This window comes from Lissotriton helveticus, chromosome 10, assembly GCF_964261635.1.
Source record: "Lissotriton helveticus chromosome 10, aLisHel1.1, whole genome shotgun sequence".
Classification (NCBI taxonomy): Eukaryota; Metazoa; Chordata; class Amphibia; order Caudata; family Salamandridae; genus Lissotriton; species Lissotriton helveticus.
In genome coordinates, this window is record NC_136071.1 from 107048554 (window position 1) to 107072417 (window position 23864).

The 23864-nt window shown below is 45.9% G+C and overlaps 1 protein-coding gene across 3 annotated transcripts in view; it reads right to left on the reverse strand.

The window, feature by feature from the left end:
* Positions 1–23864, reverse strand: part of LOC144785991 (uncharacterized) — a 324665-nt gene that overhangs the window by 143496 nt on the left and 157305 nt on the right. For all 3 annotated transcript variants that reach the window (XM_078664896.1, XM_078664895.1, XM_078664897.1), the window contains one exon: positions 15979–16134. In XM_078664896.1, coding sequence (XP_078521022.1) covers positions 15979–16134 — 156 coding nt within the window. The remainder of the gene's footprint in view (positions 1–15978; positions 16135–23864) is intronic.

The following is a 23864-nucleotide window of genomic DNA, read 5'->3' on the forward strand; positions in this document are numbered from 1 at the left end:
ATGTAATTCCAATGTCGTGGTATGCCTGAATTGTTTTCCCAATTGTTATTGTTCTTCGTGTATTGTATTGTGTTCCGATTCAAGTTTACAATGCCGCTCTTTTCAAGATTACGTCAGCTAAAAACTAGAAAGGGTTTATTAGAAGAAGCAGTTCCTGTCCCGCCTAGGGACAGTCCAGGTCACTTTATGTATCAGAAACATGGCATAAGCGCCATATTGTATCTAGATTTATGGGTAGAGTATACCAAACAGTTAGAAGAAAAGTATAGATGGCCCGTATCGGGTACATGGGATGCCGAATGTATCATGCGAGTAGAAGAAGCATTATGGAAAAAGAAAGCCAGACAGTCACAGAAAGATGCCATCGAGTTATGGCGTAAAGAAGCGCATAGAAGAACCGAAAAGGAAGTCAGAAAGTCAGAGTTAAGTAGAGAACCCCAAGAACGAGCCCAAGAAAGAATTAATCGAGATAGGTGAACGAGTCAAAGCCGAACAGTCAGACAGACAGAGGCATGCCCTCATTAAGGGAATGTATCCTCTTCTTGCCGAGGGCTTGCCAAAAGCGACCCCAGAGGCATCCAGTAATTTCCCGCCACCATTAGTTCCGACCAAGCTACGTCACAAACCGACCGCAGCTGATATTTTTATTTCGTCCTATTTGGACGACACAGTCCCAGAATATGCAAATCCTGTTCGCGCTCCGCCAGTCCCTGTAAATCAGGCACTTCCCACTCCTCCAGACACCGGAGTACCTGTTACGGTACCCCCGGTCCAGCCCGCCATACAAGTCCAGCCTACATTTCCATTTCCCACTCTGCCAGGACGTAGAGCCTCAGTAGACGACTCCAGTTTAGGGGCTGCAGGAGGAGGTCCTCCTCAAACCCCGCCGCCACACAAGCGTTTAACGTTAGCCGAATTACATGCACAAGCATCACAGCGTACGCCTAGGTATCAGTCTGTTGCAGAAATAAGAAAATCCCTTGCCGAATGTTGCTATGATCCAGTCCCAGGCGAGGATAATATGGTTTTATATTCATTTCGCGTAAGAAAGGTGGCCGAGTATCTAGTCACCTTACCGAATATGAAAGAAGATCTAGACAGAATATATCGTTTCATCCGTACAGGGGATGATCCAGAAAGTATTAGCGAGACTATGTCTCAAAGGAAAGCCGAGATCCAGCTCATGATATTAAAGTTCCTGATCAATTGTCTAATAAGAGAACAAGACTACCCGTCTAAAGATTCCGCCGAAATGAGAATCCTGACAAGATGGAGTGATAATATAGCCGAGGGTAAGCACAAGACCGTCGGTGCTATGGAGAGTATGTACAAGAAAATCCGTAAAGAGATAATAAAGATACACGAACAGCGTAAAGCAGCACAAGTAAGCGAGAAAGAAAGTATCTCTGATCCCGAAGAAGAAGAGGACGAGAATCCCGCCAGAATAGCGTATGTAGGAAAATCTAGATTTCCAGATCGCCATTTACGCCTAGAACACAAGTCTATTTTTCATCATTCAGCACCAGAACAAGGTTCTCTAGAACAAGTATTCCAAGCTACCGATCATATTCTGAAATCACGAATCGGTTATAGTGAGTTAAGTACCATGCATGAACAAGAACTAGCCCGATCAGCAGTCCGATGGATTACTGATTCTACCACTTTTCCAGACGAAATAGTGGCACAAATGTTCCTGAAAATGCCCCCAGCCGAGCAGCGACTGGTGGGTATGTATATGATTCAGCACCTCATTACTCTGTATGAGGGTCAACACTCTGATCCAGGTCCGTTACATGATATCCTGAACGAGTTACTCCAGTACAGATGGAGAGGTCTAGGTACCGATTTAATTAGTGTCATTCTAGAACAACGCCACAAATATAGAACGTTCTTGAACCCGCATTTTGTTCATGTCTCACCCCCAGAAAGTAAATCATTCTACATAGACCGACAGAATCCGTTACGAGAAGTCCACCCAGTCAGAGGGACGGGTGGCGAAATGCAACGAGTGTTTGTATACACTCCAATAACAAAGATGGAACTTCTTGAAATGAAGAAATTAATTCCCTGTCATGACAAAGATCCAGCGGGGTTCCATAGAGAATTAAAAGACATGCTCCGTATGGGAGAATATACTTACCCAGATATCATTAAAATGTTAAAGGTCCTGTTACCCGCAGGGGTGTATGAAAAGTTAAAGGAAAAAGAATGGGAGGTGGGAGAGAAAAAGATCGATTGGACAGCTCTAGAAGCTGAAGACAAGGCACGAGTACCAGGTACCGGTCTTGGAGATAAATGTAAAGAATTACCAGAATTATTGATTCAAGTTTTACCCCGATTATTGACAACGAGAAAAGAAGACTGGGATGCAATCTCAGCCTGTAAACAGAAACAAGACGAAGATATTAGTGATTTTTATTCTAGATTTGAAAAATGTTTCAGTATCAACAGTGGTCTCAAGACAAGTAGTGAGTCATACCCTCACCTTTTCGTTACTAAATTAGTCGAGAATTCAAGTCCACAAATTAAAAATCGAGTTTTGAAAGTTGAAAGCACCTGGCAAGCAAATACTCCGTCCCAGATGCTCCAGATGCTTCAGTATCACCAGAATAGAATTAGGGAAGAGCAAGAACACGAGAGAAAACGTATGAAAGACACGAAAATGAAAGTGCTAGTTGCACAATCTGTTCCTCAAGACAGTCAGAAGAGGGGTCCGAATCAAGCCAGTCATCCTGCAGCTCCCGTTAAAGGGAACTGCAATTATTGTAAACAGCCAGGTCATTTTATAAACGAGTGTGCAGTTCTGAAACACAACATAGCTACTGGTAAGACTAAAGAAAGACCACGTCCGCCGAGACAAGAACAAGTTTCACAGACTCCTCAGCCACAGAATGCACAACAGACAGTTAAAGCACCGCAGCCTATTGCTGCAACACAGCATGTTACATCGCAGATGTACCAGTATGCACAGTCAGAGTATCCAGATTACCAGCAGTATTCATGAAACAGCCTAGAGAGGGAGGTAGGCTTGCCTCTCATCGAGATACCTGTAGATCAAGAGGGTCCCTATGTTCACAGTCAAGTATTAGGGAAAGACAGAAAGTTTTTGATTGATACAGGGGCAAGTAGGACCACAATTAGTCACGCCGAAGTTCCAGGGGCTCCGCTCTCAGGCTCAAGAAATGTTTCCCTTGGATTTTCAGGAAAACCCATTATAAATGAGATCTCAAAGCCAGTTACTCTAGAAGTAGGTCCATTGTCCCGCACTACTGATCTGTTACTTACTAAGTCATGTCCAGAAAATCTATTAGGCATTAAGACACTGAAAGAGTTAGGTGCCGTCATATGCTGTTCCCCAGAGGGAATACGATTGTTCCTACGTGACTTTAAGGGTCACTATGTATTACGAGATTTTGATTCAAGATTGTCTAATGTTCCACAACATTTATGGGCGCAAGGTCCAACTGATGTAGGTTACATGCAAATCACACCCTATCGTGTGACTCTCAAGCCAGGTGTAGTGTTACCCCGAATCAGACAGTACAGATTGCCCCCTGAGGCTGTAGCAGCCTTATCCAAAATTATTGACGAACTCATCGCTCAAGGAGTAGTTGTAGAAACTGACTCCAATATATGTAATTCTCCGATCATTCCAGTCATGAAACGTACTGATCCAAATGCGCCCCCAGTATATCGATTAGTGATTGATTTACGAGAGCTTAATAAATGTATTATTCCGCAGTACCCAGTTGTCCCAGACATCTCTTCCCTATTGACAGCCATTGATTCCGAAGCCACGTTCTTCACTGTCATAGACCTCAAGAACGCATTTTTTAGTGTTCCAATTCATCCAGACAGCCAGTTTCTTTTCGGATTTTGTTTAAATGGAAGGAGCTATATGTTCACACGCGCTCCTCAAGGTTTCACAGAAAGTCCTAGTATTTACAGTCAGGCACTTAAGAGACAACTAGACAACATTCACATGCCAACGGACACTGCCCTGCTCCAGTATGTCGATGATCTACTGATCACAGCCCGTTCTGAACGTGCTTGCGAGCGAGCATCACTTACAGTCTTGTATTTTCTAGCCGAGATGGGGCACAAGGTGTCCCCTTCGAAGCTTCAATTCTGTGTCCAGCAAGTGGTATACTTAGGACACTTGCTGTCCAAGAGGGGTAGGCAGTTGACACCCGACCGTATCCAGTTAATAGCGAGTCTTCCCCAGCCCAGAACCCAGAAGGAGGTACGTGCTTTTATCGGCCTTACTTCTTATTGTAGACAATGGATTCCCCAGTATGCATTTCTAGCCAAGCCACTGATACAGTTAACGACACAGGAGGCAGCCGTATCGACTGTCCTCCCTTGGACATCTGAACACACACTTAGTTTCAACGAGTTAAAGAAAGCCCTATGCCAAGCTCCAGTTCTAGCTACACCGAACTACAGTAAGCCTTTTACACTTTTCGTTACTGAACGTGAAGGTACAGCATTATCTGTTCTTACACAAGATCAAGCAGGACAATCCAAGCCCTGTGCTTATTTTTCGAGCACATTAGATCCAGTCGCCCAGGCGTTGCCTGTGTGCCTCAAGTCAGTTGCAGCCACAGCACTAGCTATCAGACAAAGTGATTCCATAGTTTTAGGACACTCCCTGACAGTACAAGTCCCACATTCAGTAGAAGTTCTTTTAAACCGAACACAAACTCAGCATTTGACAATTGCACGTTTAACAGGTTATGAATTGACTCTGTTCCAGCCACACATAGAAATTAGACGCTGCAACGTCCTGAATCCTGCTACACTGTTACCATCAGTCAGTTTGAACCCTGACCCACATGACTGTGTGGAAGTAGTTAACATTACGACCAAGACAAGACCTGACAGACATTCCGTTACCAGATCCTGACCTGACACTTTATGTGGATGGTTCATGTATGAGAACTAGTACAGGAGAACTAGTCGCCGCGTATGCAGTGACTACTGACACCGAAGTTATTGAAACACACCGTATTGATACCCTGTCCGCTCAAGCAGCAGAGCTAGTCGCTCTGACACAAGCCTGCATACACGCCAAGAACCTGAAAGTTAATGTTTACACAGATTCACGTTACGCATTCGGAGTTGTACACGACTTCGGAGTGCTCTGGCAGGAGAGAGGTTTCATGACTTCTCATGGAACCAAGATTCAGCATGGTCTCCTTATTCAAGCTCTGTTAGATGCCATACATTTACCGACATCCATTGCTATCATGAAATGCAAAGCACATACGAAAGTTACTGACATTATTTCCCAAGGTAACGATCTAGCAGATCGCACAGCCAAGCTTACAGCACAGACTCTAGACATTCCAGTTAATCAGACACATACTCCAGATCCGACTACATGCATGACAGTTAAGGACCCTACACAAGATGTCATAGATATCCAGTTACATGCTACTCCCGAAGAAATCAAGAAATGGTCTGAACAAGGAGGGGTCCAGACAGATCAAGGATGGTTAACGAAGGGTAGAGCCACATGGTTTCTCCCCGACTCTATGGTTCAAGTCATTATCAATACCGCACATAGTCCAGCACATTTAGGAGAAAAAGCTATGTTAGACAGTATCCAGAACATTTGGTTCAACAAGCATTTACGAGCTGCAGCCAAGCAGAAAGTCCGTACCTGTATGATATGTTGTCAGTTTAATCCAGGTAAAAGTGTCCCGGTGGAACAAGGTGGTTTCCAGCCCCCTGACCACCCTTTTGAGGTCCTCCAGATGGATTATATTCAAATGGAGCGATGTCGAGGTTTCAAGTATGTCCTTGTAGTAGTATGCGCTTTGTCCAGGTGGACAGAAGCATATCCAGTCCCAGATTACACAGCCGCGACCACTGCTAAGCAGTTGGTTCGTGAATTTTTCCCTAGGTATGGACTCCCTAGAGTCGTATATTCTGATAACGGTCAGCCATTCTCCTCAGAGTTAATGAAGCATGTTTCCCTGTTGTTAGGGTACCAGTGGAAGTTCCATTGTGTACGCCATCCTGAAGCAGCCGGTCTAGTCGAGAGACATAATCAGACTCTGAAAATCCGCATTGCAAAAGTTTGTAAAGAAAAAGGTGTGGACTGGCTAGTAGCTCTGCCAGTTGCTCTATTTTATATGCGCATGGTCGCACATTCCAGATCAGGTCTGTCCCCGTATGAGGTCGTATTCGGCCGCCCCCCTAACATGTGGGGTACTCCTAGACCCCGAAGTATTACCGATGTTTCATGTAATATGTTGACAGATTACCTAGCTTCCTTGATGTCTGCCCTCAACTCATGTCGTTCACAGGTTGCTGCCGCCTTTCCAGACAATACCGAGGTGGCACCGCATGAAATCGTTCCAGGTTCCCTTGTGATGGTCCGAAATTTTGACAGATCAAGTCCGCTGGAACCTCGTTGGAAGGAGCCACGTCAGGTCCTCTTGACCACCCGTACTGCCGTCAAGCTGGAAGGCAGGAAGGGGTGGGTCCACCTTTCTCATGTAAAACTTTTCAATGGATTGAAACCGGTTTCTAAAAACATTTCCAAGGAGTCCCAGGATTTTAAAGACTGCCAAGACATTGTTTTAAAGGACTGTCCCGCAAAAGACATTGTTACAACCCCTTCCCTGTTAGAGAAAACTCCGCAACAGGAGTATAAGCTAAAACTACGGTCTAGTAAAATAAGTCAGTCAGTTTGATTGTATAAGTCCTCCCCTAGGTGAAACGGTTAGACTGTTTCTGACATGTATAAAATAGACCCCCATAGTGAGAGAGTCAGTCAAAACTCAATTCAATGTATCGTTTTTCTAAGTTTCATATTATTCATCAGCATAATGATTTCCTGCACTAGCTACGCACTTTTCCTGTGTTTCTCAGTTCCTCATGTAAATAAGTCTGCTAATGCTACAGTAGAGCACACGTTTAGTGATCTGCCTCCTCACGAATATTCATACCGCCTCGCTATGCGTAATAATTCATTTATCCGTATGTTACATTATTCACACCAGACCAGCAATGCCACTAATTGTTGGGTGTGTGGTCGACTCCCCCCTTTCCAGACATCAAAGGGAGTTCTGCCACTTTTTCCTTACCCATTCTCACATAATGGTTCATGTGGAGCATGGTCCACGTTAACGTCATCCGCAACATATATGTCTTTTCTTAACAGTACATGTTTTCCAGACAAGCAAGGTCTCCCCCACAGAACAGGTTTAGATCTAGAAAATGAAGTGTATAATTTAGGTAATTATTCGTCGAATTTCATGGTCCTGAATGTTCAGTCTGATACTACTCCAGACTCACCTGCTATTTCAGTACTACCAGTCAAAGGCGAATTATGTGTCCGAAATAAGGGTTCTGTACACGTAGGACATAGTGAATGTACTACTGTTATCATGTATAATGACAGTGGGAAATCTATTTTTAAAGCCTCACGTCATTCTTATTTTGTTTGTGGTCAAACCGCATATGTTCGTCTGCCCCTCGATTGGGAGGGAACCTGTTACATCGCCTTCCTACTGCCACCTGTTTTTCTAGCCCCACCTGACTACCATAGGAATTCCTTCCTAGTACATACTAGACACAAGAGAAATCTCCCGATTGTCGATTATACTGAAACCGCCGCAGAACAATTCATTGATATAGATAAAGGTGTTTTCCCTTATTTAGGTACAGTTGTAAATAGTAAGCTAATCCGTAGGTTAACAAGAACCCTTGAAGCAGTAGTAGATGAGACTGCCTCTGCTCTAGGTAACTTAACTGAAGAGCAATCCTTTATGAGAATTGTCGTTTTACAGAATCGTCTCGTCCTTGACGTCATACTGGCCGATAGGGGCGGGGCCTGTAGACTCATCGGATCTAGTTGTTGCGTTTTCATTCCAAATAACGCGCCGTCTGTTTATTCAGCTATAACCAGACTCCATAATATTGCCCATCTGTTACATCAAGATCCAGGCACCTGGACATGGTCCGGTTGGTTCTGGAATATAATTTCCGCATGGGGATGGAAAGTCCTGTCCTTTCTAAGTATTGCAGTAGCGATCATATTTAGCTGCTGCCTCTGTATACAATGTGGCCCTGCGATTTGCAGCATGTGTGCTACCTCTTGTATTCCTAGTCCTAAGCCCCGTTCTAAGTCCCGTTCCAAGATAATTCGAGACGAGCAAATGGTACTGTATGAAATGATAGACGGTATCATGAATATTGATGTTTCCTGATGGAAACGTAGTGACAAGGAGGGAATGTGGAAAAGTAAATTTTGCCATGTTCTGTGTCCCTACGCCTCATCCATCATATGTTATGTGTGCATGACCAATATGCATATGTTATTCCCCATGTCCGATTAATGACGCAATTACAGTTGTGTCCACCTCTAGTATGCTATTTTCCAGTCCTCGTGAATACTACGAATATCAGGCCTATGTAAAGTTACGTTGCCACGTTTCTCAGTGTGCACGTTATTCCATTATAAAGTCCCCGTTTCCAGGCCTCAAAAGGGCCCGGACATTAGATTCAGCTCCTGTCCCCTGAAGTCTCGCTGAGGAGCGATACAGCCCCCACCTGTATCCTCGACCCTTCACTTACTTCCTGCCTCGCAGTGCCCGGTGCAGCTTGGCTCTGCCTCTGAGTCTGCCAAAAGTATGTTATAGTTCCAGCTATCAGTTCAGTCCTCCTTCTCTGCATTCCTAAGCTACTGAACTGCATCAATAGTTTCCGTCATTGTCTAGCCTTCTCGTCTCCATGTTAGAGAAATACTGTATTTAATGGTCATTTAGTATTCTTCATCACGCACTACATGAAGAATAATGCATGGTCCAGTCTTAGAATCGAGTTAGCCTTTCCCCTCCTGACTTCTAGTTTATATCAACATGTTCCCTAAACATCAGATACCAGATAAGGTTTAGGTACATGTCGCTCCGACCCTCCTAGGTTAGAGGTCCCGGCTCCTTAGGTAGCCCCCTCCTATGTTTCCGCCCCATTCATGACATATTCTGTTACGTTTGCACCACATGTCTATGTATACGCCCAGTTACACCTACTTTTACTGTTATCTTTCGCGACTGCTACGCGTCACGCCTTCTGCTCCACCCACTGCTACGCCTACTGCAATGTAATGCTATGTGTTTGCGCTATGTATATAAGTTCATGTATTGTTATTAAAAGTTAGCGCGCTCATCCCAGACCCGGCCCCAGCAGCTGCTGGGTCATCCTATGCAGGTTGTCCTGATCCTGTCCTTATGCTGTAATAAACCTGCAGAAACTCCTACTACCTCGAATCTTGACTCTTATTTATTGAGCTATCTGTTATGCTATATGCCTAGTCAAAAATAGGGTATTATTTATTTATTTACCACATGGCGATCCCGTGACCTGAGCCTTCGTAATAGTACGAACGGGGCATAGCTCTTCCTCCGAGCTATCTTCCATGACCCCCTATGCTTCGTCGTCGTCCCCTACCTTTTCGACGATTTCTTCAATGTCGGGACTGTGGTCGTCAGCTCCGTCTCCGGACTCGACTTCCACCGGGGTAGGGGAAATCTGCAGGTGACGCACTTGCTCGTCTTCCGCGGGGTCGTCAAAGATGTCCACCGGTGCTGGAGCCGATCGCTGGGCCTCAAGGCGCGCCACGCGCCGAAGCTTGATCGTCTTTTTTGGTCGAAATCTGGAACAGGCCATACAGTGGGCCTCGTCGTGGTCCGGCGACAGGCACTTGTTGCACACAGGATGGACGTCGATGTGTGGGTACTTGGATCCACACACGGGACATTTCTTGAATGGACTCCGCTCCATGCCGTCGAAGTCTTGCTGCGTCGACTAGGCCCCGATCACCGAAGAGTCTCACGACCCCCCGGATATCCGACTCTACGGGCTGGAAGATAGACGGGACCGAACGCGAACAATACCGACGATGCCAAGAAGGCCTTTTGGCCTTGATAAAGAACTTTTACGATTCCGAACAGGAGACGTCAAAATCACATCCGAACCCAATGGCGGAAAAAAACAATCTGGGGATTGAGTCGATGCCCATGCGCACTGTAGTCCAGGGGAGGAGCCACCTATCTCGTGATACTTCGAAGACTCTTCCAGGACAACAATGTGCAATCATCCGGACCCAACACTAGGCGGCGATCTATGCTACAGATATGAATTTAGCAGCCCACATGCCTCGAACACAGTGTTCTGCGTCCGCTCCTGAGTATTTAGAGCAGCGTACAGGACTCCCTCTATCGGGATCGGGTGCACAAGCCAGTGTTCTGCTGCTAGTTGTGGCATCTATTTGGGCTGCTTTATCCAGAAATATAAATAACGGGCTTGCGCACTTATATAATAAAGCTCAAAGTCTGGAATACCAAACCCTCCTGACAAGTATGACCTTGTTAGAACAGTCCACTACAGTCTAGACTGCTTGCCCCCCACATCAATCTAATCCGTTCCGTTTTAAGAGATTTAAAAAAAATGCCGTCCCGGGTAGGTCGGGATATTTAAAATAGATAAAGCAATTGGGGAAGTATCACCATTTTAATGAGGGATGCTCGCCCTGCCATAGAGAGCGGGAGTGTTATCCAGCGGGTCACATTATCCGTAATACGATTCAGCACAACCCCATAGTTGAGCCTCATAAGTTCCTCCTTATTTCTGGTGATGCCAATACCCAGGTAACGCAGCTCGTCACTGCACCATTCCAACGGGAAGTCTAATGGAAAGCGCACTACGGAGTCCGTCAGCGGAAATAGGCAGGACTTCCCCCCCCAATTTATCTGAATTTCCAAAAGGTTCCCAAATACAATGAATTACCGAAGGAGTGGATTCAAATTGTGTTGGGGGTCTCTCACATATAAAGTAATATCATCGGCATACATGGAAATCAATATTTGTCTCATGTTGTACTGCAAAGCCTTGTCATTATGACGCTGTCGCAACCTTGCCGCCAATGGTACTGTTGCCAAGGCAAACAGCAAGGGGGTCAGAGGGCATCCCTGCTGGGTACCCCATGTAAATCGAGAAGATTTGAGACATATGCCCATTAATGAGCACCCTGACCCCTGGTTGGTGATACAACAGTCTTATCCAAGATAAAAACAGTGGTGGGAATCCCATCCGGAGCATTATCCCAAAGATGTAATTCCACTCAATAGAGTTGAAAGTCTTTGTGGTGTCGAGGAAGATTGCTGCCAAGGGTAATTCTGGGGAAACGTTATAAACATTTTTAAAAAGAGTCCTCAGGTTATGGGAAGTGGCCCTCCCGAGGATAAACCCGGACTGATCTGGAAGAAACAAGTGCTCTAATAACAAGCTTAATCGAGTAGCAATGAGCTTTGCCAGAATCTTGGCATCACAATTGAGAAGGGACAGCCGTCGGTGGGACCCGGACTGGTGGGGTGGTTTCTCGGGCTTCAAAAGTGAAATAATGAGAGCTTCCCTCATAGACGGTGGGAGGGAGCCAATTTCCACTGACTCCTAGTAGACTTTGCATAGAACTGGGGCCATCAGATCTATATAGGTTTTGTAAAATTCTATCGGAATGCCATCAAAGCCAGCAACGTTCCCCGACTGCATGCCCATGATGGCGTCTCGAACCTCGTTCAGTTCAAATGGGGCACACAAATTCCCGGTGCGCGTCGCTTAGCCAACCCAAAGTAACATCCCCAAGGTAGGCTTCTAAATCTAGATCATCCCTTCCGGTAGTGGTATATAGGGCAGTGTAGTGACGTGTGAAAGCGTCAAGTATGCCTGCAGTGTCCCAACAACGTGTTCCATCCGGCCTTTCCAATTCTACCACGTAGTTGGAATAGCGTGGCCTTCTAACCATGTCCGCCAACACTTTACCCGGTCTTTCTCCCTCTCCATACTTGCGGGCCATCCAGTGTTTGCCCCTGAAACGCGTCTCCCTGTGTGCGTCCTCCATGTATTCTGTGAGCTTTGCCCTAAACTCCCGCTGCGTATCCCCGTCTGGTTTGAGCGCTAATAATGCCTCCAGTGCCTTGAGCTCAATGTTCAATCTGCAAAGTGTGTTAGTGATGTCTTTTAATACACCCGACCCTTTAGATATGCAAAACCCTCCAAGTGTGACTTTAAATGCGTCCCAGGTGGTCTCAACACTCCGTACTGTGCCCTTATTTCCTAAAAAAAAAAATCCAGAATCTCTTCACGCAGCTCTTCTTGGAACATCGCGTCTAAAAGCATAAGCGCGTTAAGCCGCCAAGCACTGCGCGGGGGGCTAAAGTCCACGGAGGAAAGCGTGAGTTTAACGGGCGTGGTCGGAGTATGTCCTAGCTAAGTGTTGCACTGCACAGACCGCCGGCCACAGTCCGAGATATAATTCAATAATCTAGCCGCGCCCAAGATGCGGCTTGTGCCGTGAAATGTGTCCCTTCACGTTTTAGGGGATTGGTGTGTCTCCACGCATCAAGCAACTGGTTTTCTATGATGATATCCTGTAGTACGATGCTAGCCTTAGTGCGATGGTGTGGGGCAGGGTGTGACCTACCCAGGCCCGGAGCGTAGTTAACATTAAAGTCTCCTCCCTATATGATGTGGTTAAAGCCTATCTCCCGGATCGCTGCCCATAAAGAGATAAAAAAATTTGGAGCATCTACATTAGGACCATAACAGCACACCAAAAGTTACCGACTCCAGTCCAAGTTGCCCCCAAGCCAGGCAGTACCTCCCCTGGTCATCACTGAAGGTTCCAGCTAGATGGAAGGGCACCTGCCTCTTAACCAGTATGGCAGTCCCTCTGGCGTATTAGAGTAAGAGGAGAAGATTATGTGTGCTGCCCATCTAGATGCAAATGTGGAGGCTCTCTGGGGTGTGAAGTGAGTCTTTTGCAATAGTGCTATGTGTGTCTGGTGTCTATCCAGATAAGCTAGGACTAGTCGTTTCTTCCTGGGGTCCCCTAGCCCTCTGACGTTCCATGTGATAATATTCAGTTGTGTCACATCTAAGCTAGTTATTTGTACAACGGTCAATCCATAGCTTTGTAGCACTTCGCCCCTGGAACCATATGCGAACAATGCAGAGTGTAGTGTTGCCTGTTGTACCACCTACTGGTACTTTAACTGTGAATTCTGTGATCTCGATGTCTAGTTCGTCGATCCTCCCCAAATTAACCAACACCTGTTCAACTCCCCCTCCCACCCGTTTCCCCCCCCACTGAAGCATCCCCAACGTGCTAGCATTGTATACCCTCCCTCCCCACCCCTGTCCCTCTCCCAACAAGAACAACAACAACATAGTCCCCGCAAATCATATGCGGCAGACTAGCCCGGGGTGATTCCCTTCAGGGGCCATCTCTAGGTGGCCACACAGCGACCCCGCGCCCACAGAGCACTCAGCAGCCGGAGCCGCGGCCCTATCGGGCAGTGGGTGCCCGGCGAGCAATTATTTGGCACACCGTGGTACATCATGCAACTAAAACATACATCTGCTAGAAGAGCTGCCCACCAACATACAATTTACGTGTCTCAGATATAGCAATTCGTTACCATGGCCACGTCATTCAAGGATCACTTCATTGCGCCTCATCTTCCGCTCTTGCAATTGGGGACCGCCGGGGTTCCTCTGCGTCACCGTCAGATCTGTTCATTTTTTTAAAGTTTCTTGAGGAAGTCCTCCACTTGCTGTGGCTTTGTGAAGAACCTCCGCTTGCCCGGATGCGTAACCCTCAGCTGTGCCGCGTAACCCTCAGCTGTGCCGCGTAACCCTCAGCTGTGCCGGATATAAAAGTGCATAGTTAATTTGGGCCTTCCGCAACTTACTCTTGACGTCTATGAATTTCTGTCGTTCTTCCTGGACCATAGGCATGAAGTCAGGATAAACGGAGAAGAAATTGCCTTCGTATGACAAGGTTTGTTTACTTCGCGCAGCCCTCAGGGCCACATCCCGGTTCCTATAATTCAAAAGTCTCAGGGTGTCTCCAGGCTTGGGCCTAGGTCCCAGCGATCTATGAGCGCGTTCCACAATGAATTGGTTGGAAAAAGCCTCCGAGCCAATTGCCGTTAGAAGTATCTTCTCCACATAGTCTTCCATTCGTCCAGTGTTGGTCGTTTCTGATATACCTAAAATGCGAATGTTGTTGCGTCTATTACGCGCTTCCTCGTTTTTCGCAGCAATGACCCTCAACAAGTTATCCATGCGGGAAAGCTGCGACTTGTGTCAAGCGGTCGTGTCTTCCGAGTCAGAGATGCGCCTTTCCGTTTCCTTGATGCTCTCGTCATGTCCATCCAGTTTGTGCACAATGGCGTCCATCCGCGACGACATCCTGTCTACCTTATCCACTATGGTGGCAAACCCCTGCCGGACTTCACGAAGGATGTCTTGCACATCAGTGGACTGCCCAGTTGCTTCCTCTTCAGACCCACTTCTCACAGCCTGTTCCTGGTCTTCCTGCGCAGAGCAGTTGTTCCTCTTAACCGCATCGAAATTGAGTTTCGGCTGCCGTGTGTCTGGTTTGCCCATATTGCCGCTGGCCACATGATTATTGCTGCACGTTGAATCTTCTGAATCGTTCTGTGACCTGCGGCGCAACCACCACATCTGTGTGGGCAGTGGCGTTTTTAAATAGTGATAATCAGCGGTGTCTCGGTAGCGGCATACAATTACCCCAAATAGCGAGGCCCCGATAGTACTTCCTGAGCCAGGGCTCTGCTGCAGACTATTTATTCTTGTTGTGGCACCCTCTGCGTCTCGAGGCAACACAGGAGCAGCTACATAAATCCGGCAGCACTATGCAGCCCATGCATTCTTGGGCAAGGTTGGTCCTCCTCCCACATAGGTGCAGACTCATAGGGGCTCAGCCACTTCGCACAGTTTGGCCGTCAGGCGACGTCTAGGCAGCACACTTCTCATAGGGTTAGCCTCCTCTACATATGCCTCAGGTACCACCTCGCCACGGTGCTCGCTGCCGTCTGCAATTACCGTCTGGTGCCCAATTCTCTTGCCAGTTCTCAATGCATTGCCCCTTAGGTGTGCCAGCCGCAGTGATTCAAGCCGGTGATGTCCCGCCCTCCGTCGATCCCCCAGGGCAACGCAGGCAATCAGTCGATCAACCAGCAGGTCCCGAGTATTAGTAAAGTATGCTGAGAGCGGGAGGGGGGGGGGGGGTGGGGGGGGGGGGGAATCCAATTGTCCTGAAGCCTCCTGTGCCGCACTACCTCTCCGCCACGTTCTCCGCCCCTCTGCCGCAGATCAGGGGCCGATCGTCCTCCGGCCGTCACGCTATCAGCCTGCGTAGGCTTCCCCACTCACCGCCTCTGCTTAGGGCTCCGCCGCAATGCTATCCACGATGCAGCTGCCAACGGATGCATGCCCCCAACAACAGGTCCCGCCAATGTTAAGCACCTCTCAGTGAGGGCCCGGGGCCCACCCGCCACCAGAAAGAGCGGCCCGCGTGGCCCTAGCGCTGCGTGTGCAGCCGCAGGCTGTGTTAGTTACTGCCGCCGGTGCCCACTGCGCCACTGTCGCACCCGGTCCAATCTTTAGCAGTGTTTTGCGAGGGCAGTAGACAGTCGTTCCTCCTGAATTTTGCTGTACAGCAGCAGGCGGGGCAGCTCTATCAATCGGTAAAATTAAATACCGTAGAGGAGACCATTAATTAGGATATTTGTAGGATTAAGGTCGCCGGGCGGCAGGAGCCTCACTCACATGCGGCCATCTTGCAAGTGCGCCACTTAGCGCCCCCTCGTGATTTGTCCTTCCTTTTAGTCTTCCCACTACCCAGGTCCTACTTTAGTACCCTTTCAATTGTACAAACAGTGAACGTGGCCTGTCTATTTTGACAATACACTATTTTTAACATGGTGCCTCTTGGTTGCCCTGGATGTCAAAGCAATGTTGCATGGAATGCAAAGATTTAACTCTTTAAGTGCAGAGTCTATGGACCAGGTCACATCTAAAAGGTGCCAATGCACCACTCTGCGAAATATATGGCAGTAAATAACATGCAGACTGTAACATGCAAACATTGGTACTTACTTTCCCTCGTCTTCCAATTTCTGCACCCGTGCCTGGATAACAGATATAGCTTCACAAAGAAACTCCTTTTTTCCTTTCCTGGTTCGGTGACCAGTGATATTTTGCCCCAATAATATTGTGATTAAAAATAAGTCATCCCATGGCAGGACATTCAGGCTAAACAAAAGAGAAATACAAAACAAATCAGCTAACCAAACATGTATGTTACATAAAACAACTTTGTCACTGAGAGTTGTGGCATAACACATTTGAAATCAATCCACAAAAGAGTGGTTACTCACCTCCGCATGTAACTCCTTCTTGCTAGAGCTGGCCTAGCCAATGTTCTGAAAAGGGTAAACATTACTTTAGAATGGTCTATATCAGAGGTCTGAAAAGAGCAGCAACGTGGAAGACAAGAATCCCAAGTGCAAAATCTAGAGAGAGGGTACAATTCCTTTTGAAACTAACTACTGTCCTGTGCTTTCTGATAAAATTCTTTGATCCACGATTCAGGTGTGTATGTGCACACTTATACCAGTGGTGTATTTATCTACAAGTTCATGCACACAACTACGTTGTTGTGCACAATACAGCTTGCCCACTGGCACAGCCAATGGGGTTCTCTAACTAGAGTCTAGAAGAAGGGGTTTGTTAACAATAATTAGCAGATTAATTTATAGCTTTTCTGTCTCCATTCTCACTTCATTTTACGCGTAGAACTGTTTTTCTACATTTGTTCATGGACAGAATGTCAACCCTGAAGGATTCTGCAAAACTAGTAAAAGCAGATGTGTTGCCTATGAGTGCTGTTTTCTTTGTGTCTCATCTGTTCCAGTGAAAATGAGGCTACATTTCCATGTATGAATATAGATTACATTTTTTGCCTTATAATGGCATAGCTGAAGTGTGTGCTAATTGGTTACATCTCACAATCAAATACGACTTGTTGCAATCTATACATAACTGTGAAACTTAGTCCAGTCAGCAACAATATCTTCAATACCTACATTCTCTGGATTCACTCTGCATGTTGTGAGTTCCTCTAAAGGAACACTGAAAGGGATGCAAGCAAGCCTCATCGGGATATGAAGGTTAAATACATGTGCAGGTTCTGCATGTTAATAAACCTTTTCCACACACAACTTAAGTTTTTCTTCTTGTTGGGTTCCTTGCCTCAGAGCAAATTAATGTAGATAGGGCCACTTTTTAAGCTATCAATTGACATGGTGCCTTAGGAGGGATGTTGCTATGTTTACTGTGTTGGGATTGGTCTGTTGCATGCTGTCCTACAGTTTGAGGAATATCGCGAAGATTGTAAAATCACTATAGGGGCAGTGTGCTACATCACTAATTTTTCGCAAACTAGGATCTTTGTCATTCCTAGACCATTTATGTTGCAGATTTTTTGTGCAAATGATTGAAGGAAAAATCAAATGCCTAGACCAACCAAGTACATGTAAATTTAACTTTTGAGAGTAACGTAGGGCATATGAAGGTCATATTCAGTTCTGAAGCAGCAAAGAGAATTACGTTGGATGTATTCTACATTTTGAAATTGTCAATTCATCGTGTACTTCCCCCTCCTGGACCTGCAAGTCATCAGCAAAATAAGTGTCTAGACCTGTTGCATGCTCTGCTAACAGGAATGGGCTTCTCCGACGGGCTGTACAATTTCAGAGAATGTAACTGTAATAATCACATAGGAGCTATCCAACCTCGGTAGTCTCATTCTAAATGTACACATTGGTGAGGTACTTCTGTTACAATAAGAGTAGGTTTGATGTTCATACAAATTTGCAGGAGTTATGATAAAGCCCAAAGCTGTAAATATAAAGCTATTTATAAGGAGTCACAATTTCCCTGTGGCTTCTATCCTTTATCTTCATTCCTTTTACATAAAGCATCAACTTACAGGAGGCATGCAGGCAGTCTTTTGGCGACTTGGTGGTGTGGGTCTCTGAAAGACTCTTCCCTTTATTAGGTTCTATCGCACAAGGGATTTAGCATGAATCATGAATTGAATAAAAGTTTGTGATTATGCCACCAAGTGTTTGTATGATGCCGTCACACCAAAGCCTTTATGGTCACTCCCAGCCAGAGTCTTCAACAAACCGAGATTTTTGCAAACACCTCTGTAGGGAATAAAGCTGCTTCATGCATCCTTTACTGTGCCAACAAACGTGATGAGTAAAGCTGGAAGACAATCACACTTGCTTTAAATCAAAGAGTGCAGTAACCATAATGCTAACCAATACAAAGCCACACTGTGCTCCTGCGTAAGACATTACCCGTCCAAATAGCCAACGGCACTAATACATTCCCCATAGTGCCATCACCACCATCCATGTATTTCCCTTGGTCAAAACTGCAGGCCACATGGCAAGACACTGAACCATCAATTTTCTTGCCCTAATAAAACTGTTTTGGATGGAATGGAAAATGGTAGTAGGCAACCGTTATCTCAAAGCAGCAAAACAATCTTGCTGTCCCAGGACAGGTATTGTGGTCTGTAAAACATGTGGGTGTTGGTTCCTTATAGCCTTGTTTCAAGATTTTGACACAAACTGTGGTCATTATGTGCTTCTGTTTTGGAAATTAATAGGTAAATTAAATAAATGGCATATCTCCCTCTCCCTATCTCCCTCCCTCCCTCTCCCTTTCTTTCGTGAAGTAAATTCATGGCTCTTTCCAACACTCATTTAAACTGTTAAAATACACATGGCTTCCCTGTATTGCTGAAGGGATGTTCTTAATCGTTGTATGCAGCTCCCACCATTCAAAGGTTCCTTCACGACGGCCATAGAAGGGCTCTAGGATTGCCACATACCGTCCGTTTTTGAGGAAAGCCATTTCGAGTTGCTGCAATCTTTTCATGGTATTAGTGGTCCTGGTTTTGCTACGTAGCCGGTCATTAAATTATGGACCAAACATTTTCCCATCAAAGTGCAATGTCAAGCTGCAAGCCTGTACAGCATACCTAAAGTATTAAATCCTAAGCCTTGAGTGACATGTTACTGTACTAGGTCATTTAATCCTCCTCGAATCACTATGCAAGAACGAGAGCATCACAAACCATATTCTTGGAGGCCAGTTGCTACTCTCTACAAGGGTGTATTTGTTTTCTTCCAGGGTTTCCTCAGTAAGGAAAGCTAATTCCTTACACATTGTATCTCACTGGCCTATTAACTTTACCAATACCACAGCTTCATTATATTTTACGTTTGTGCAGCACCACTACACACCTATTACCAGGCACCATTTTCATCTCTCTCCTTTGTTTCACCATCCTGTGCATCTTCGTTGTCCTGCTCTTCTTCCAGTGGTGGTCACCATTATCTGGTAAGATATAGGGTGCCTCTGGGCCATTGTTGGGTTCCTGGGGCAGGTGATTTATTAATTTTCAAGCTTAGGTGCAACAAGCCTCAACCATCTACACTGCCAGATTTAAAAACCTATCCACAAGTATATGGTATTTTAGCAGGTTTTATTGTCTCCATTATAAAAGTCATTACTTTGAAAAGTGGGAATTGATAAAAGTATCTAGAAACATGCCTGGCTGCTTTACGTAGGATACCTTGTAAAGCCACCAAGCCAGTTATAGATAATCTTGACAGTAAACGCCCCTCTCCATTGGATCAATCACTTGAAAGGACACATCCTGGTATAAAACCACCCTCTACATAAGATAAATCCATGGACCACAAAGAATCTATTTGGGAATCAGCTCACATATGCTAAGTATTAGCCACTGAGAAAGCATGTCCATTAACCCACGATATCACAAGATATCTGAGGAGGTTTTAGGTTTGAAGCGGTCATAAGATGAGCAAAAAACCGGGTAAAGTTTGTCAGGGTACATTTAACGTACATAAAGCTTATAGAACATCTGCATGAGAAGGCCAAGGTTCAGTTAACCATGCCTATCTGGGACTGAAGGACGCCGAAGACACATGGGCCTATATGAAGCCACATGAAAGGGGAGAGAAGGGCTTTCAGCACCCTTCGTTCAGTGAGAATGTCGAGAAAACAATGAGACGATGCAAGGATTACCTGACAGAAAAACCCTAACATGAAAGCCACTCAAGTTGAAACCTGTAAACATTGCAGTCAGAGACAGACAGACCAGACATCACTGCACCAAGCAGACAGTAGAAGGACTCAAACAGGGATGCACAGAACAACTCAATCCCACATCCACAGTCCCAGCATCGCCGCCACAGTCTAGCTCTCCAGCATGCAGAACCGAACAAGGCCCTACGGAAAAGACCCAAGAGGAAGCAGGCTGACCATTCCTTGTAGAAGAGGGTGATAAAAAGATAACCCAAAAGAAAAACTATTACAGAAGAGAACTGCTGCATGGTACTAGACAGGTGATCTGCTCTTCTGCATAAAGTTCATAAGAATATGAGACTCCTTAAAAACCCCTAGGCGAAAACCTAGAAAGTACCATAAAGCAATTCCATAGGCAGAGTTCTAGAGGAGCAAGCCAGGGTCCCAAACAATGTTCTGAAGGTCACTTCAGACTATATCTGGTAAGTGGAGGTGGAGAAAAGTCTGAGTGTGTTTTGAAGATAACCAAAGGAAGCACAGGTAAAAGAAAAACCTGAACGCTATTTCAGCACTATTTTAAAGTGTGATGTAAGGCCCATTAAGTCCCAGGTAGAAAATCTAAACACAAAACTGTGGGGGGGACACCTTTTGCAAACCCATGTAGAATTCTATAAAGGGATAACAACCAAGTGCTCTTCCAAATACAGATTTGCCAGATTCCTCGGGAGTGCAATTTAAATCCCCGGACGGCATCTCAAGTGATACATCAAGAGCCATGAGTAAGATGTACTAATTGGAGGCAAAAATAAGGAGACTCCAGGTTGAGACCTTTGGGAGAAATCTATGGTTTCATAGAGCAACAGGGAAAACCTGGAGAGTAGGCTGGAATAATAGGTTGTCTTTATAATGGCAGAGGACTTAGGCAAATATATCTGCAGCAGCAAAGAAAAAACAAGCAATTCAGACAACTCTACACATAATCTAAGCTGAGAAATGTGCGATAGTGTTCAATCGCTCAGAACTTGCAATCAACACAGACATTCATGGTAATGATGCAATTTGACCTCACTGGTAAATAAATTTTCTATTTTAGCAATTGGACACCAGTGTTTTGGGAATTCACATTTATTAAGAGCAACAAAGCATTACACAGTTTGTACATTTTTGTCTTACGTGGTGTTTAATGATATAGTTGGACATCATAATCATTAAGTAGCATAGAGATAGTGTAGTAAAGTAGGATCTGTTTTCATGGTCACCCCCTCTTTTTGCTGGTGTCATTCTGTTCTCTGACTAGTCTGTCTGGGATCCTGCTAATCAGGACCCCAGTCTTTGTTGTTCTTCTCAAAATGGGACTTGGTGAGTACTTGGTACCCTCTAGATTGGCTACTGGTGTACCCTGATAAGTCCCTAGTATACAGTACCAAGGTACCCAGGGCATAGGCACACCAGTGGCCTCCCATGGGCTGAAGCATGTATTATGCAAAACCCGGAGAGACCGCTCAAATTGTGAATCCAGGCCTGCCATTGCAGCCTGAGTAAGCTGGTGCTAGCAACACTTACGACAGATATAGGTTTCCCTATATCGGCGGTCACTACACTTAAAACCTATAAGTCACCCCTAAGGGAAGCCTTTCAATCCTGAAGACAGGGTGCTGGGTCCTATGTGTGATGGTCCCCCTGTACAAGCAGGGCACCCCTACAACCTTCGGAGTCCATTCTCCCGGGTTGTAAGTGCATATGCCATTACGACATATAGAGTGGCCATGCGTCATTACGCGATGGCCATCTCTAAACTGACTGTAACAAACTCGGTCATGTTTCCCTATCAAACATATGGGAATCATACCCCCACACCGTAAATTGTGTGTGTATTCCACGCACTGTACAGCTCCTCCTGGAGGCCCTCAGTGCTCCCGGTACCAGTCTTCTAGAACCGGACAGCAAGCTAGGGCTGCTGCCAGCCAGAGACGTTTCTGCCCTACTGCTGCTCAACCAAGCAGGGGAAGGCAGAACAATGGGTATCCTTCACAGGTAGATTTGACCACCTCCCAGACAGGATTTAGTGTATTGGGACATGGTGGGGGAGGGTACCTGCGCCACAGACTGCTTGAGGGGCACATTTGGCGCCCTCCTTGAATACTTCAAACCAGCTCGGAGAATCGATGGCTCTCGCCCTAGTGCGAAACTGTACAAAGGACATGAAAGTATCCTCCCCACTGTCCAACCCCTCCTCTGGGAAGGACTCCTGAATCAATCCCAACCCTTTCCGAAGGGTACTTAAGGGCTTACCTGAGGGTAGGTCCCTAGATTCATCATGGGATTCGATTCCAATTCAACATCACGTCATCTTCAATCAGCTGGACCGCATCGGACTGACCGCATCGGAATTCGCTTTGGGAACCAAGAACGCAACCAGGAAGGCTCATACTCATCCAGGTCCAATCGTCCTGCAAGTCTGCTGCACAGGCAGTGTTCATGCTCCATACAGGTTCCTCAACTGTATGGACATCCAAGACACCTGAAGGAATCTCCCTTGGAGTGAAGGAGCCACTATGCTGCGTCTGCAGGCACTGCAACGGAGCTGACCGGTTTCCTGATCCTGGGCTGGTATCGACTCAGACATGCCCAGTAACACAGGTAGCGGCTCTACAACTCGCTTGAGGCATGCAGTGTCTTCGGTTCGAGTCGGAGGCCAGTTTCCATCGTCGGCACCACGGAAACCGAGCCCCTTTGCACTGCGTCTGCTGGCTGTTGCCAAGGCTGGGCGACTCTCGTCTCCAGGGATCTTCCGGTCCTGTCAAGGGACTTTCATTTATTCCAGTGGGCTCCCCTGCTTGCTCGGGGCCTGCTCCGACTTACCTTGATGCGGTGAGTCACTTGGACCTTGCTGGTCCTAACACAGCACCTTCTACGATTTCTACGTTTGTTGCCGGTGCCAAGGTGTGTTGGTGCCTCTGCCGGACACTGACCCCCTGGCCATCGACATCCGATGTGGAATAGCTCGTGAATGGCTCCTGGTCACCCACAGCGTAGCCTGGTCAGCACAGTTTCAACTTCAAGGGCACCGTCAATCATCCTGCATCTATTGACATCGATGAGCATTCGTCTTCTGTGCCTCCTGGTCACTCTTGGGTGGCATAAGGATTAGTTACTTACCTGTAATCCTAGTTCTCTTCCAGGGGGTATACTCATTAAAGTCATAAGCACTGAATTATCTCCGCCCATGAGCGGGAACCCGGAACACAAACAATATACATATATATGTGTAAATATATCAAAAAGTACATAGTACTAAACTAATTATACACATATACATGTATAATAACCATAATATGCAGCCTAACATATATACATAGGCTAATAAAGCCAAAATTACACACGTTCTGAAGCATGAAAATATGCTGTATATAAATGCAATAAACAAGCATGAGCCTAAAATGCATTTCATAACCATGACAAACTTTTATTTTCATCAAAGAACCTGTTGTAAACAGTTATTAGCCTAAAAGGCTGCATATGAAAACATATCTGTGTACAGAAAATCAGACTGGCACCCTGCCTTTAAGGCCCCAGAGAATCTGCACACTTTGCCTTTAAGGCCTCCAGGAGAACTCTGTTCCCATCATGCACCACAGGTGACAGTTAGGTCAGTTCTTTTGTACGGTACAGTAAACTTTAGCAGGAATCTGTACTTAAAAACTTCATAATACATATTGAAAACCTCAATGCTACTGCTCGCCCGGGGAGGCGGGAGGGTGCTTATGACTTTAATGAGTATACCCCTGGAAGAGAACTAGGATTACAGGTAAGTAACTAATCCTTCTCTTCCAGGGGATACTCAATAGTCATAA